The 13438-nt window shown below is 38.4% G+C and overlaps 1 protein-coding gene across 1 annotated transcript in view; it reads left to right on the forward strand.

Moving 5' to 3' along the window:
• The window catches only part of PRTG (protogenin), a 125291-nt gene that overhangs the window by 50548 nt on the left and 61305 nt on the right, over positions 1-13438 (forward strand). The window contains exons 3-6 of the mRNA XM_026455059.1: positions 8944-9088; positions 10358-10491; positions 12507-12644; positions 12925-13083. Coding sequence (XP_026310844.1) covers positions 8944-9088; positions 10358-10491; positions 12507-12644; positions 12925-13083 — 576 coding nt within the window. The remainder of the gene's footprint in view (positions 1-8943; positions 9089-10357; positions 10492-12506; positions 12645-12924; positions 13084-13438) is intronic.

Consider the following 13438-nt stretch of genomic DNA (forward strand, 5'->3'; position numbering starts at 1 on the left):
CCTCTAAATTCTGTCCTTCTAAGTACTTGGTTTTTTGATAGTCAACATGTTTGTGGGCTTAGAACCAAGAGAATAACAACAAAGGAAAAATTGGTATTCTTACTAGGTAAACTGTTTTTAAAAGAGAGATTTGTTTTTGAAAAAATACTTGACCACTAAATTTTAGCCTGAGATAGTATAACTCAATTTACATATTTTCCTTTTTCTTATTTTTATTTTTTTTTGAGGCAAGGTCTTACTCTGTTGCCCAGGCTAGAGTGTAGTGGTGTGATCATGGCTCACTGCAGACTCAACCTCCTGGACTCAAGCAATTCTCCCACCTCAGCCTGCTGAATAGCTGGGACTACAGGCTCACACCACCACACTGGGCTAATTTTTAAAACTTTCTTTTGTAGAGACGGGGTCTCGCCCTATTGCCCAGGCTGGTCACTTTCCTATCTTTAATAGGTTCCTAGAAGTAGACATACTCCTGTTTGAGATGAGAGCCATAGTTTTAAAATTTTAATACACAAAGTTTTAAAGGTGTTGTTCTGTTTTGGAAATGTAGAAATTTGACATATATTGGTTTTTTGTTTGTTTGTTTGTTTTTGACATGGAATCTTGCTCTGTTGCCCAGGCTGGAGTACAGTGGCACCATCTCAGCTCACTGCAACCTCCGCCTCCCGGGTTCAAGCAGTTCTCCTGCCTCAGCCTCCCGAGTAGCTGGGACTGTAGGCACATGCCACCATGCGTAGCTAATTTTTGTATTTTTAGTAGAGACAGGGTTTCACCATGTTGGCCAGGATGGTTTCGACTTCCTGACCTTGTGATCCACCCTCCTCGGCCTCCAAAAGTGCTGGGATTACAGGCGTGAGCTACTGTGCCCAGTCTTAACATGTTCTTACTCAGCTAGAAAGCCAATGCATTTCAGCTTATACTGAGTAGCAGAATTGCTTGGGAGTAGAACCTGTAATTTTTTTTTTTTTTTTGAGATGGAGTTTTATTCTTGTTGCCCAGGCTGGAGTGCGGTGGCGCGATCTCGGCTCACTGCAACCTCCACCTCCTGGGTTCAAGCAATTCTCCTGCCTCAGCTTCCTGAGTAGCTGGGATTACAGGTGTCTGCCACCACACCCAGCTAATTTTTTGTATTTTTAGTAGAGATGGGGTTTCATCATGTTGGCTAGGTTGGTCTCAAACTCCTGACCTCAGGTGATCCTCCCGCCTTGGCCTCCCGAAGTGCAGAGATTACAGGCATGAGCCACTGCGCCTGGCCTAGAACCTGTAATTTGTATCTTCTACAGAAAGTTTGGGGAACTCAAATTTTTACTCATAAGGGTCTTGGAAGTTGACTACCTGGATTCAGATCCCAGTATCACCACTTAGTAGCTGCAAAACTCTGGGCAAGTTGCTTAATTTCCCTGTCTCCATTTCCTTAACTGAAAATTGGGTGAATAATAATTTTGAGAACTAAATAAGCTGGAATATGTAATGTACTCAATGCAGCACCTGACAATAAAATGTATGTTAAGCTGTTGTTATTTCTGTCTTTATTAAATTGCTTCAAACCTCTGTTACTTTTATAATTTAGGTTGAGTGTTCCTTATCTGAAATGCTTGGAACCAGAAGTGTTTTAGATTTCAGATTTAAAAAAAAATTTTGTAGTATTTGCATTATGCCAGTTGAGCATCCCACATCTAGAAGTCTGAGATGTTCCAGTGAGCATTTCCTTTGAGCATCATATCAGTGCTAAAAAAGTTCCAGATTTGAAGCATTTTGGATTTTTGAATTTGGGATTCTCTGTACTTTTGGGATGCTCAACTTTTGGGGGTACTCTGTCCTTTTTCTTCATAGCATTTATCACAGTTTGAATTTATTACACTTGGATAGTAATTTAGTTAAATGCTTTTCTCCACCATTAACAGAGATCCCTGAGAATAAAACCTCTGTTAGTTTTGTTCATCATTAGATCCTTGGCACCTAGAATGTACTAGACACTGAATACATATTCATTGAATGAATTAATAAATTTAGAAGAGATTAAAAGTTTCCTAAAAGTGATTAAAATTGTTTTCTAAATTGAGGAGAAAATCTGGTGCATTATTTTATAAAGAATTTTATAACTCAGAGCCTTTCAGCCTGGTTAACCACAAACTAAATGAAGGATGTTATTGTAAGGACAGTGAGATCGATATTAATATGTGATTCATGGAAATTAACTCCTTTGTGTCAGTTATACTATGTATCTTTAATAGCAGAGATATTATATTTATATAACTGTATAAGATTGGTTGTTTAAATACTGTTGCATGTTGCCATAAAAACAGTTTGGTTTTGAAATAATTGATGCCTAACTACTTTTTCTTTTTTCTTTTTTTTTTTTTTTTTGAGACGAGTCTCACTCTGTCACCCAGGCTGGAGTGCAGTGGTGGGATCTCGGCTCACTGCAAGCTCCATCTTCCAGGTTCACACCATTATCCTGCCTCAGCCTCCCCAGCAGCTGGGACTACAGGCGCCTGCCACCATGCCTGGCTGATGTTTTTGCATTTTTAGTAGAGACGGGATTTCACTGTGTTAGTCAGGATGGTCTCGATCTCCTGACCTCGTGATCCACCCACCTCGGCCTCCCAAAGTGCTGGGATTACAGGCATGAGCCACCACGTCCAGCACCCCCCCTTTTTTTTTTTAAGTTCTAGGGTGCATGTGCACAACGTGCAAGTTTGTTACATAGGTATACATGTGCCTATGTTGGTTTTGCTGCACCCATCAACTCATAATTTACATTAGGTATTTCTCTTAATGCTATCCTTCCCCCAACCCCCTCCCCTTTTTCTTTTTTTTTTTTTTTGCAAAAGCTCACTAATGAGTCTATTTGTTGGGACTATACCCAGTTAAAAAGAGTTAAAATATGTATTTGGCATAAAGGAAGATTTTTTTTCTTTTACTATGGCAAGGAGATATGCATTCTTTTTTTCTAGTAATTAGGTTAAGCAGTTTAAATATTTAGAAGGATGGATGCTAAGACATGATGCTTTTTGACAGCATTTACAATTAGAATCACATTTTGGTGAGATTATTTCTTTGTTGGTTTTAGAAGTAGTGGATTAACCTATACAAGCCTTTGAGTGGATAGATGAAAGCTGCTTGAGTCTAATGCAGCTTATCAAACACTGGTGTTTGTCTGGAGTGTTTTGAAGGGGGAAGGGAAGAATGAAAGCAGAGACAAGATAAGAGGCTGATAGTGGTTCAGGTGAGAGATGTTGGGACTGGAACAGATGGTAAATGGATTTTGCACGTGTTTAGGAGTTAAAATCAGTGGGAACAGGGGATTGAGAATACTGAACTAGTAAGTAGTCTCTAGCTCAGGTGAGTAATTTGACAGTGGTGTGACAAAGATGAAGCAGAGATATAGGCTTAGAAGAAAGAAGAAGACTTCATTTTGGACATGATGAGCTTGGAGTGCCTTTGTTTTGTTTTGTTCGTTTTTTTGAGACAAGTCTCCCTCTGTCGCCAGGCTGGAGTGCAGTGGCCTGATCTCAGCTCACTGCAACCTGCAACCTCCGCCTCCCGGGTTCAGGCGATTCTCCTGCCTCAGCATCCCAAGTAGCTGGGACTACAGACACGCACCACCACGCACAGCTAATTTTTGTATTTTTAGTAGAGACAGGGTTTCACCATGTTGGCCAGAATGGTCTGGATCTCTCGACTTTGTGATCCGCCCATCTTGGTCTCCCAAAGTGCTGGGATTACAGGCGTGAGCTACCACGGCAGCCTGGAGTACTAGCTCACTGCAAGCTCCGCCTCCCGGGTTTACGCCATTCTCCTGCCTCAGCCTCCAGAGTAGCTGGGACTACAGGCCCCTGCCACCTCGCCCGGCTAGTTTTTTGTATTTTTTTAGTAGAGACGGGGTTTCACCGTGTTAGCCAGGATGGTCTCGATCTCCTGACCTCGCGATCGACCCGTCTTGGCCTCCCAAAGTGCTGGGATTACAGGCTTGAGCCACCGCGCCCGGCCATGGAGTACCTTTCATAAGCTGCAGGTGAAGACATCCAGTGCACAGTTGGAGCCATGAGTACGAAGGTCTGAGGATGGTGATCTAAACTGGAAGAGGTGTTTAGGGGAATCAGCAGCAACGCTGACTGTGGTTGAAACTGAAAGAGGATATAATCACCAAAGAAGACCATGGAGAGAGAAAAGAACAGAGACTCTCTGGAAGGAGGGGCAGAAGAGGAGGGAGAGCAAACCCTTGAAAAGGCAGGCAGGAAAGAGGAGCCAGAGAAATAAAAGGAGAACAAGAAGTGTGTAGTATCATAGACCCTGTCTCAATAAAATAATAGGGAAGAAGGCAGATTAAATGTTTGAGGCATGGAGTCAGAAAGGAAGAAGGGGAGACAGCCAGTATAATACTCTTTAGAGAAGTTTCGATCCCATGGGTAGGTGAGCAGATAGTTGCTAGATGGATATGTAAAGTGATGTAAAGATATGTTTAGAGTTTTCTTCCTTTTGTTTTTTGAGGTTGGGAGAGAGTGGAACACTCTTATTTGTGGAGGGAAAGGAGCTAGGAGAAGAGTTTGAATATGCAGGGGAGAGAGAGATCCCAGAGGGGAGGGAAGAGATTGGGATTGGTGTCCAGATGGAGGGATTACAAACAGAAAAAAGGGAATTTACTTTCATTGTTGATTCATGGTTGCGTCATTCTTTCAGTCTCAGAGGTAACCGACAAGAGTCCTAAGCAGTATCTGGCTTGGTATTTTCTCCACGAAACTATTTTGCCAATGGATTGAATTTTCAAAAGATATCAAAAAGTTAGATATTTTAAATATAAAGGTGTTTGTGAGGATTAAAAAATATATACCTTTATACTTGCTTTCAAACCTTTCTGAAAACCAGAGTTTTCAAGGGTAAACCTATTTATGTTTCAGTTCTCAGAATTTTGTGACTGCAGAGTTCCAGTCCACTAGGCCTAAAGTACAAGGTTACCTCAATTGTTGTAATAAAAAATCTTAGGGATTTCATGTATTTATCCATTTGAGAAAAAAGGGGAACTGCTTAAGGAAAAGGCAGTGGTGCCCAGGCATACTGTTTGATTGGTTAGGTTCAGAGTAAAAAAAACAACACTCAGTTGCCTATGTGGCTGGAAGGAAATAACACAAGGCAACAAAGTGATCATTTTGATTCTCAATAATCACATTTATAAAAAGTTTTCAGTCTTGTTTGTTTATTGGCTTGTTTAATCTTTACAAAAGTCCTTTGATATGGGAGGGACAAACTTTTGTCTCTAAAAACAATGCCAGTAAAATACTGGGCATTGTTTGGAATTGTGGCAAACAAAAAAATAATAAAAAGCACTATTTTCTTCTCACCTGTCTTGGTATTTGTACCCAAGAAACTCCCTACAATTCTAGTTATTGTGCTTAAAGACCTAATAGAATTGGAGAAAATTCTAAATAATACTAGTTCAATTCAGAAAGTATTTTTTTTTAGTGCCAAATCTGCACCGTTTACTGTCTTACAGTATCCTGCAAAGAACATGAGCCGCTGCTGCCCCTCAGTGAGCTTGTAATGTAGAAGGGGAGGAAGACTTGTAAATAAGTGATTATAATGTGAGATAAAGGCAGCAGTGAAGGTCTGCAGTGTACAGAGGTAGCAGAGAAAAGGGTCAGAAACCACTTCCCAAAGGATGGGATAAGTGAACCAGGCTTTAAAGGATGATAGGATTTCATCAGGTGGACAAGGGACCAATGTTGTTAGCAAGAGAAGGAAATGTTCATATATACCTTAGAGGTGTGAAATATCATGGTGTATTTAGTGAATTATAACTAGCTGGGTGTTAGTGAAACATCATTGTAAGTGGTTGCATATGAAGCTAACGTTTTACGGGGACTAATTAATTCATCAGCAACACAGAGTCATGGTTTATGATGATCACTCTGGAGGGTGATGTAGCTGGCAGGGGAGATACCAGCTAAGAGGCTTCAGAAAGACATCCAGACAGGATATGATAAGGACCTGAATTGAACAGAGGACTGTTAGGGATGAAGAGAAGTCAGATATGAGAGAGGAATAAATGAGATAAAACATCTTGATTAAATAATTAATTCATTGTGGGGTAATGGAAGAAGAAATTGTTAAAGTGGACAGGCCTGGGGGAGCTTTTGCTTTGTAAAGAAAAGTTAAACTAAATAAGATATTTCAGTCTGGGGAGGTAGAGGCTGAGAAACAGTAAAGTAAAATTCCCATTTTGAAGTCTGTCAATTGAGTATGGACTGGATTGTCAGTGACAGCTAGAACTAATGGTCACCCCTCACACAAGGAAAAGGTAAATATGGGATCGACAAGAGTGCTTTATATTTCATAAAGCAAGCATTACATTTATGGAAATGTAGGTCCTAATTCCCCCCAAGATAAATGTATTCAACGTAGTTTAACTATAAAAAGACAAGCTTACCTCATTATTGAGAAATCAGGTTGTTCTGCCTGAATGTGAAGCTGATATTTTTAAGGTGAATCTAGCCATCTGTTTCCTAATTATTTAGTAGATAAACAGCAGTGGATGGTCCATAGGTTTAGATCCAAAATTAAAATGTTTGCAGGTAAACATCCTAGCAAGTGATTACAGAAGCAATGAAAAGTAGCTCAGTGTTAGTGAAACACCATTGTAAGTGGTTGAGTGTGGGGCTTGAGTTTTACAGGGACTAATTAATTGATCAGCAACATAGATTCATGGTATCAATTTTTAGAGTTTGATATTCTGGAAGAGTGGTTCTGCAACTGAAAAGTCTCACTCTTAAAGCTGAAATAACTTGTATTTATGTAGTTTACATCTATTGACACTATTAGAAATTAAAACTGAGAAAAATCGTTAATTCATTTTAGAATGAAAAAGTTTATGCATCACATATTAATATAACTATTTTCCAGAGGAAAAAAATAGCCAGAGGAGCAGAATTTCTTTACATTTGTGCAAATCTCTTTAGTTAGCTTAATAGAAGACAGCTGGGTTTTCTTATGTGTCTGCTTCAACATTCGGTCTATCGCAATATCGTGCATTACATAACTCCTGAAAAATACCGTATATTCGAGAGAAAAGAGAGTGAAAGTTATTATGCAAATAGTTCTGACTTTTAGGATCCACTGACAATAGCAGTTTGAAACAAATTTTTGTTTCATACACAAATAAGGTATTACTTTACCCCCACTCCACCCTTTTTGGAAGTCCATCGTCCTAAGAATATTTTCACCATGATTTGCTGGCCTTGTCGTATACTTGTAAAGGCCTGTGATCTTTCTACCGACAGATGAGTTCAAGTGCAAGGCAGAATTTGTTAGCCTTCTATGACCTTTTACCCTTTCTAACCCAATGAAGCATAAGTTCATCTAGCCTTGTTACCTCTCTTCTTCATAACTTCTCATTTTATTTATAAATAATAAAGTTCAAACAAATTTTTCTTTGAACTATAGTCTGGGGAGGGGAGGAGTAAGATTATAGTTGTGGCCCTTTCTTTGTATCTTGGAAGACTTAGTAGAGGGAAGGGAAACCTGGAGTTTACACTCCTTCAAAATATGATCATGGACACTGAAGACCACTTCCTGGAGGCCTGCCTAGAATTGCAAAGAATAATTATCTCTAGAAAATACTAACACTTCAGGATTGATTTCTGCTTTGGAAATACATGAGCCTAAAAGTAGTCTCTTGAGTTTCTCCACCTTTTGTTTCAGATGCACCCTTGGGCTTCTCTCTTTCCTTTCTCATCTTGCTCCTTCGATACCAACTTCATCTGATTCCAGATACAGAGTGATGTGTCTGTGGCGTAAGAACCAAGACTTTGTTTCAAGATAACGCTAGACTGTCCCCATTCCCACTGCCACCACCCAGTTCTGTAATCCCTATTTAATAGCCTATTGGACTTTTGACTTGAGACACCTTTTTTCTATCCATCCTGATTAATTTTTCCCACACATTGCTAATACCAGGACATGCCTTTTCTCAGAAATCTTCAGTGATGCCTTAATTTGTACCATGATATAAATCTGTTTTATCTGTAATCTCCTTCAGCTTTCCCATAAACTCTTTTTTTTTTTTTTTTTTTTTTTGGAGACGAAGTCTTGCTCTGTCACCCAGGCTGGAATGCAGTGGCCAGATCTCAGCTCACTGCAAGCAAGCTCCGCCTCCCGGGTTCACGCCATTCTCCTGCCTCAGCCTCCCGAGTAGCTGGGACTGTAGGCGCCCGCCACCTCGCCCGGCTAGATTTTTGTATTTTTTTAGTAGAGACGGGGTTTCACCGTGTTAGCCAGGATGGTCTCGATCTCCTGACCTCATGATCCGCCCGTCTCGGCCTCCCAAAGTGCTGGGATTACAGGCTTGAGCCACTGCACCTGGCCTTCCCATAAACTCTTAATCTGAAATATTTTGCAGTAGTCCTGGCTGTTTTCTCACAATCCTGTGAATGCAAGCTTTGCATTTCTTACCTCTGTGCTTGTCTTCATGTTATTCTTTTCATTTGGAATGTTCTGTTCTCTTCGACCACCACCCCCATCTAAATCCAGTGGATTCTTCAAAAGCTAATTCAAAACCAGTTCCTGTAAATGGTTTTTACCTGATTAGTTTGAATTTATATGTTTCCCTCTCCTCTGATATATGATAGTATTTGAAGTTTGTATCACACAGTTTAGTATGTAATTATATACCATTGTTTATTTTTGTTTCATATCATTTTTGTCTCCAAATAGATAAGTTTCTCATGAACCTGTTTAGAATTTAATTCTGGGAAAGACCAGACTCCATAAATTGGGCAGCTGCCCAGTGTTTTTTCCAAAATTATTCACTAAATTATCTTCATACTGGTTAAGTTAGGTTGGTCTTATCCAAGCAAGTGTTCAAGTCTAATAAGTAATATCTAGTGTAATGTTACTTGTAAGTGTTATTTTCATGCACTTATTCTGAGTTTCTCAAACTTTATCTTATAGCTATTTCTGCATTTGAAGTTCAGCCAATTTCCACTGAGGTCCATGAAGGTGGAGTTGCTCGATTTGCATGCAAGATTTCATCCAACCCTCCTGCAGTCATAACATGGGAGTTCAATCGGACAGCTCTACCTATGACTGTGGACAGGTAGATGTAGATTTTGTCTTTGGAGAAGATATGGGAGTCATGAAGACCATATGAGATTATATAGGGAGAAACACCATTATAGGCCTCATTTTTATTTAGGCAGTAATAACTGATTGCTTAAGACATTTCAAACTTAGCCAGAGAATTAGATCATCAGTCTCTGACACATGGGGTATGGTCCCTGGTTTAGATCAGAATTTAAATAGATTATCCTACTGCCTTGATATTTTCCTCAACCATCTGTTCTAACCATGAGTATGTGGACTGCAGCCCAAGGTTTTAGGAAACCAAATGACGCTCTTATTTCTGGAAAGGGCAGTGCTGGTGTAAGGGTCTTTCATGTATGCCCTGGTAGCTGCCCACTCCTGTCTCTGCCTTCCACTTCCCAACCCCCTCTTCACTACAAATGCGTGCACGCGCACATGCACACATCTAGTGTTCTGAGGGTGGTTGGGATTTAAAAATCAAGAACTTGATAGCAACTCCAAAAAATTTGATTCCTGCCCTGCTCTTGAGTAGGCAAACATTTGCTAACATGGTAAAGCACTAAGATGGAATAAGTTATTCATGGAAGTGCTTTATTAGAAAACAAAAAAAAGAGCATATCTACATATGTCTTGGACAATATGTGGATATTAATAGGTAAAAAATTCAGGAATTTGAAAAAAATTACACTAAACTCTGGGCCACCAATTAGCTAAATCTATGCTAGAATGTCAAATGAGACTCTGTAAAATTCGACTGATAGATGGCACAAACCATATCATGCTGGATTGTTTATATTTTAGAGAGCTTTAGTGACCCAAATGAAAACAAGAGAATCAAGCTAAAGGTCTTTAAAGTATTGCTTCTAGCACTGTGAAAAGGTTGAGTGTATTAATTCCTATCACAGAATATGTTAAATAAAACATAAAATCTAGGCCCAGCACGGTGGCTCATGCCTGTAATTCCAGCACTTTGGGAGGCCGAGGCGGGCAGATCACTTGAGGTCAGAAATTCAAGACCAGCCTGGTCATCATGGTGAAGCCCTGTCTCTACTAAAAATACAAAAATTAGCCGGGCATGGTGGAGTGCCTATAATCCCAGCTACTTGGTAGGCTGAAGCAGGAGAATCACTTGAACCCTGGAGACAGAGGTTCCAGTGAGCTGAGATCACGCCATTGCACTCCAGCCAGGGCAACAAGAGCGAAACTCGTTCTAAAAAATAAAATAGAATAGAATAAAATAAAATAATCTACAAAAAGTTTAGTTATCTTTCTCTCATAACAGGATAACTGCCCTACCAACAGGAGTATTGCAGATCTATGATGTCAGCCAAAGGGATTCTGGAAATTATCGTTGTGTTGCTGCCACTGTGGCCCACCGACGCAAAAGTATGGAGGCCTCGCTAACTGTGATTCCAGGTACCTACCGTGCAGAGTGGCTTTTTCCATTTTTATGATGTTTTGTTGGCACAGTTACTACTTTTTCTCCTCTGCTGTAATAATGTGCTATAAAGTAGAATTTCATTTAAATTATTATAATCTATTTGGAAATGGGTTATTTTCAGTTATTAAGCAACTCTCATAGGCCAGTTTTCTATGTTATAAGAAGTATTCAATCTTAAGAAAGATTAACAAATGTTCAGTCTTTGGTATTCTATTCAATACCAAAATTCACTGATGCTCAGGTCCATTACTGAAAATGGCATGGCTAAACACCCTCCTTTATACTTTAAATCATCTCTAGATTACTTATAATACCTAATCATGTAAATTCTGTATAAATCATTGTTATATTTTTAAATGTGTATGTTTTTATTTTTTATTTAAAAAAATATTTTCAACCTGGAATTGGTTGAATTTACAGATGTACAACCCGCAGATACTGAGGGCTGGCTCTATTTCACTTTTGTTTTAAAAGGTGTAAAATACAGAAGGAACAAAAAAGGGAATAACAGTCATCCATTTCTACCAGAATTGCCTATTGTGGAAAAAGATATGTTTGTTTCTAGTTGTATTATTTTGCTTGTCATTTAAAGAAATACCATAATTTGTGTTTGTAAAAATGATACGTGCATTTTATAAAAAGTAATGTTTATGAAAATAGAAAATATAAAACTTCTATATTAAACAATTTTTTAAAATACCAAAAGAAAAGTTAAAAAATATCCTCAGTCTCAATGCAAAAATTATCATTGTTAATATTAAGTGAACACAATTTTATGTATTTTACCATACATTAATATACGTAGAAGGGAAACTAGAGAGATGCTTATAAAGAAATAGATATTTCCTTAAAATGCAATAGATGATAGTTTTTATTTTAAAGGTTAAGTTTATTTAAATATAGTGGAAGAAGACCTGGACTAAAGACATTGTTGAACTTCACATAAGTGTTTACTCTTCACAAGAGATACTGGTTTCTAACAGATCCTTTAAGGCTGTAAAAGAAGAAATTTTGAAAAACGTTAAGAGGCTGAAGTTATGTATTTAATGCTATGCTTTAGTTTTAGGTAGATAAATTTTAGATAATTAAATTATATAAATAAGTGAATGGTTGAACCTCAATTAAAAGTAATGATATGGAAAATAACCTAAATGTCCATCAACTGATGGATAAATAAAATGTGTTCTATCTATACAATGATATATATTGCTCGATAAAAAGGAATGAAGTACTTATACATGTAACAACGTGGGTGAACCTTGAAAACATTATGCTAAGTGAAAAGAAGCCATTCACAAAAGACCACATAATATATGGTTCCATTTATATGAAATGTCTAGAATAGGCAAATCCAGAGAGACTAAAAGTAGATTAGTGGTTACTAGGCTGTGGAGAGAAGAAGAGATTGGGAGTGACTGCTAATGGGTTTGGGATTGTTTTGGAGAGTGATAAAAATGTTCTAAAATTAATTGTGGTGGTAGTTGTACAACTCTGAAAACTCTAAAAAACCACTAAATTATATACTTCAAATGGATGAATTGTATCGTATGTGAGTTATATCTCAATAAAGTTGTTTTAAAAAAAGAAAAGTGAGTGATAAAGGCCGGGCACAGTGGCTCACGCCTGTAATCCCAGCACTTTGGGAGGCCGAGGCGGGTGGATCACCTGAGGTCGGGAGTTCGAGACCAGCCTGACCAACATGGAGAAACCCCGTCTCTACTAAAAATACAAAATTAGCTGGGCCTGGTGGCACATGCCTATAATCCCAGCTACTAGGGAGGCTGAGGCAGGAGAATTGCTTGAACCTGGGAGGCGGAGGTTGTGGTGAGCCGAGATCGTGCCATTGCACTCCAGCCTGGGCAACAAGAGTGAAACTCCACCTCAAAAAAAAAAAAAAAAAGTGAGTGATAAGGATAAATGTCCTACTAATTTCACTTATTATATCTTATTTATAATTTATTTTTTGTATTCTGTCTTTTCCTCCCCAAAGCTAAGGAGTCTAAATCCTTCCACACACCAACAATTATAGCAGGTCCTCAGAACGTAACAGCGTCTCTTCATCAGACTGTAGTTTTGGAATGCATGGCCACAGGAAATCCCAAACCAATCATTTCTTGGAGCCGCCTTGGTAAGACTTCTCAGGAAAAACAAAACAAAAAGTCTTTTCCTCAACTTTTGTTCATTCTAATGAAATTTGTAAGATGTTTATTTTATATACCAAAACACAAGTTTGGCTATTGAATGTCTTAATTTTTTGCCTTTTCAGTGTATAGAGAAAAGGTCTTAACATAGAGAATTTTATACTTAATTTTATACTTTCCATGATTGATTGCTTGGATAGTGGTCTTTTGACATAATTTCGGATTATCTGTTACATTGTTTTAACTGAAGTATTCTCCTTGAAATAGATCACAAATCCATTGATGTCTTTAATACTCGGGTACTTGGAAATGGTAATCTCATGATATCTGATGTCAGGCTACAACATGCTGGAGTATATGTTTGTCGGGCCACTACCCCTGGCACTCGCAACTTTACAGTTGCTATGGCAACTTTAACTGTATTAGGTATGTTCCTTTCATTCTGCAATCAGGGGAATTTTACATTTTAACGTTTGCCATTTTATCTCATTCATAGCTTACTTCTGTCTTTCTTGAGCTTTGTAGCATTGATATGAAGTATTGTAATCCAATGATGAATTTCAGGAAAAAAAATAAATATTTATGTTAAAATATAACTGTAGAATCATTCTGAGGTCACCATTCTGTTTATGTGCATACCATTATGTTTCTTCTTCTTTAAGCTTCCCTTCTATCTCCATCACACCTACACACATATCCATGTACCTATTTGCCAATTTAAAATTTTAATCTCTTGCTTATAGCCACTTGCACTGCATTCGCAAGTGGCAATATGTTGTTG

Source organism: Piliocolobus tephrosceles, chromosome 6 (genome assembly GCF_002776525.5).
Source record: "Piliocolobus tephrosceles isolate RC106 chromosome 6, ASM277652v3, whole genome shotgun sequence".
Taxonomy (NCBI): domain Eukaryota; kingdom Metazoa; phylum Chordata; class Mammalia; order Primates; family Cercopithecidae; genus Piliocolobus; species Piliocolobus tephrosceles.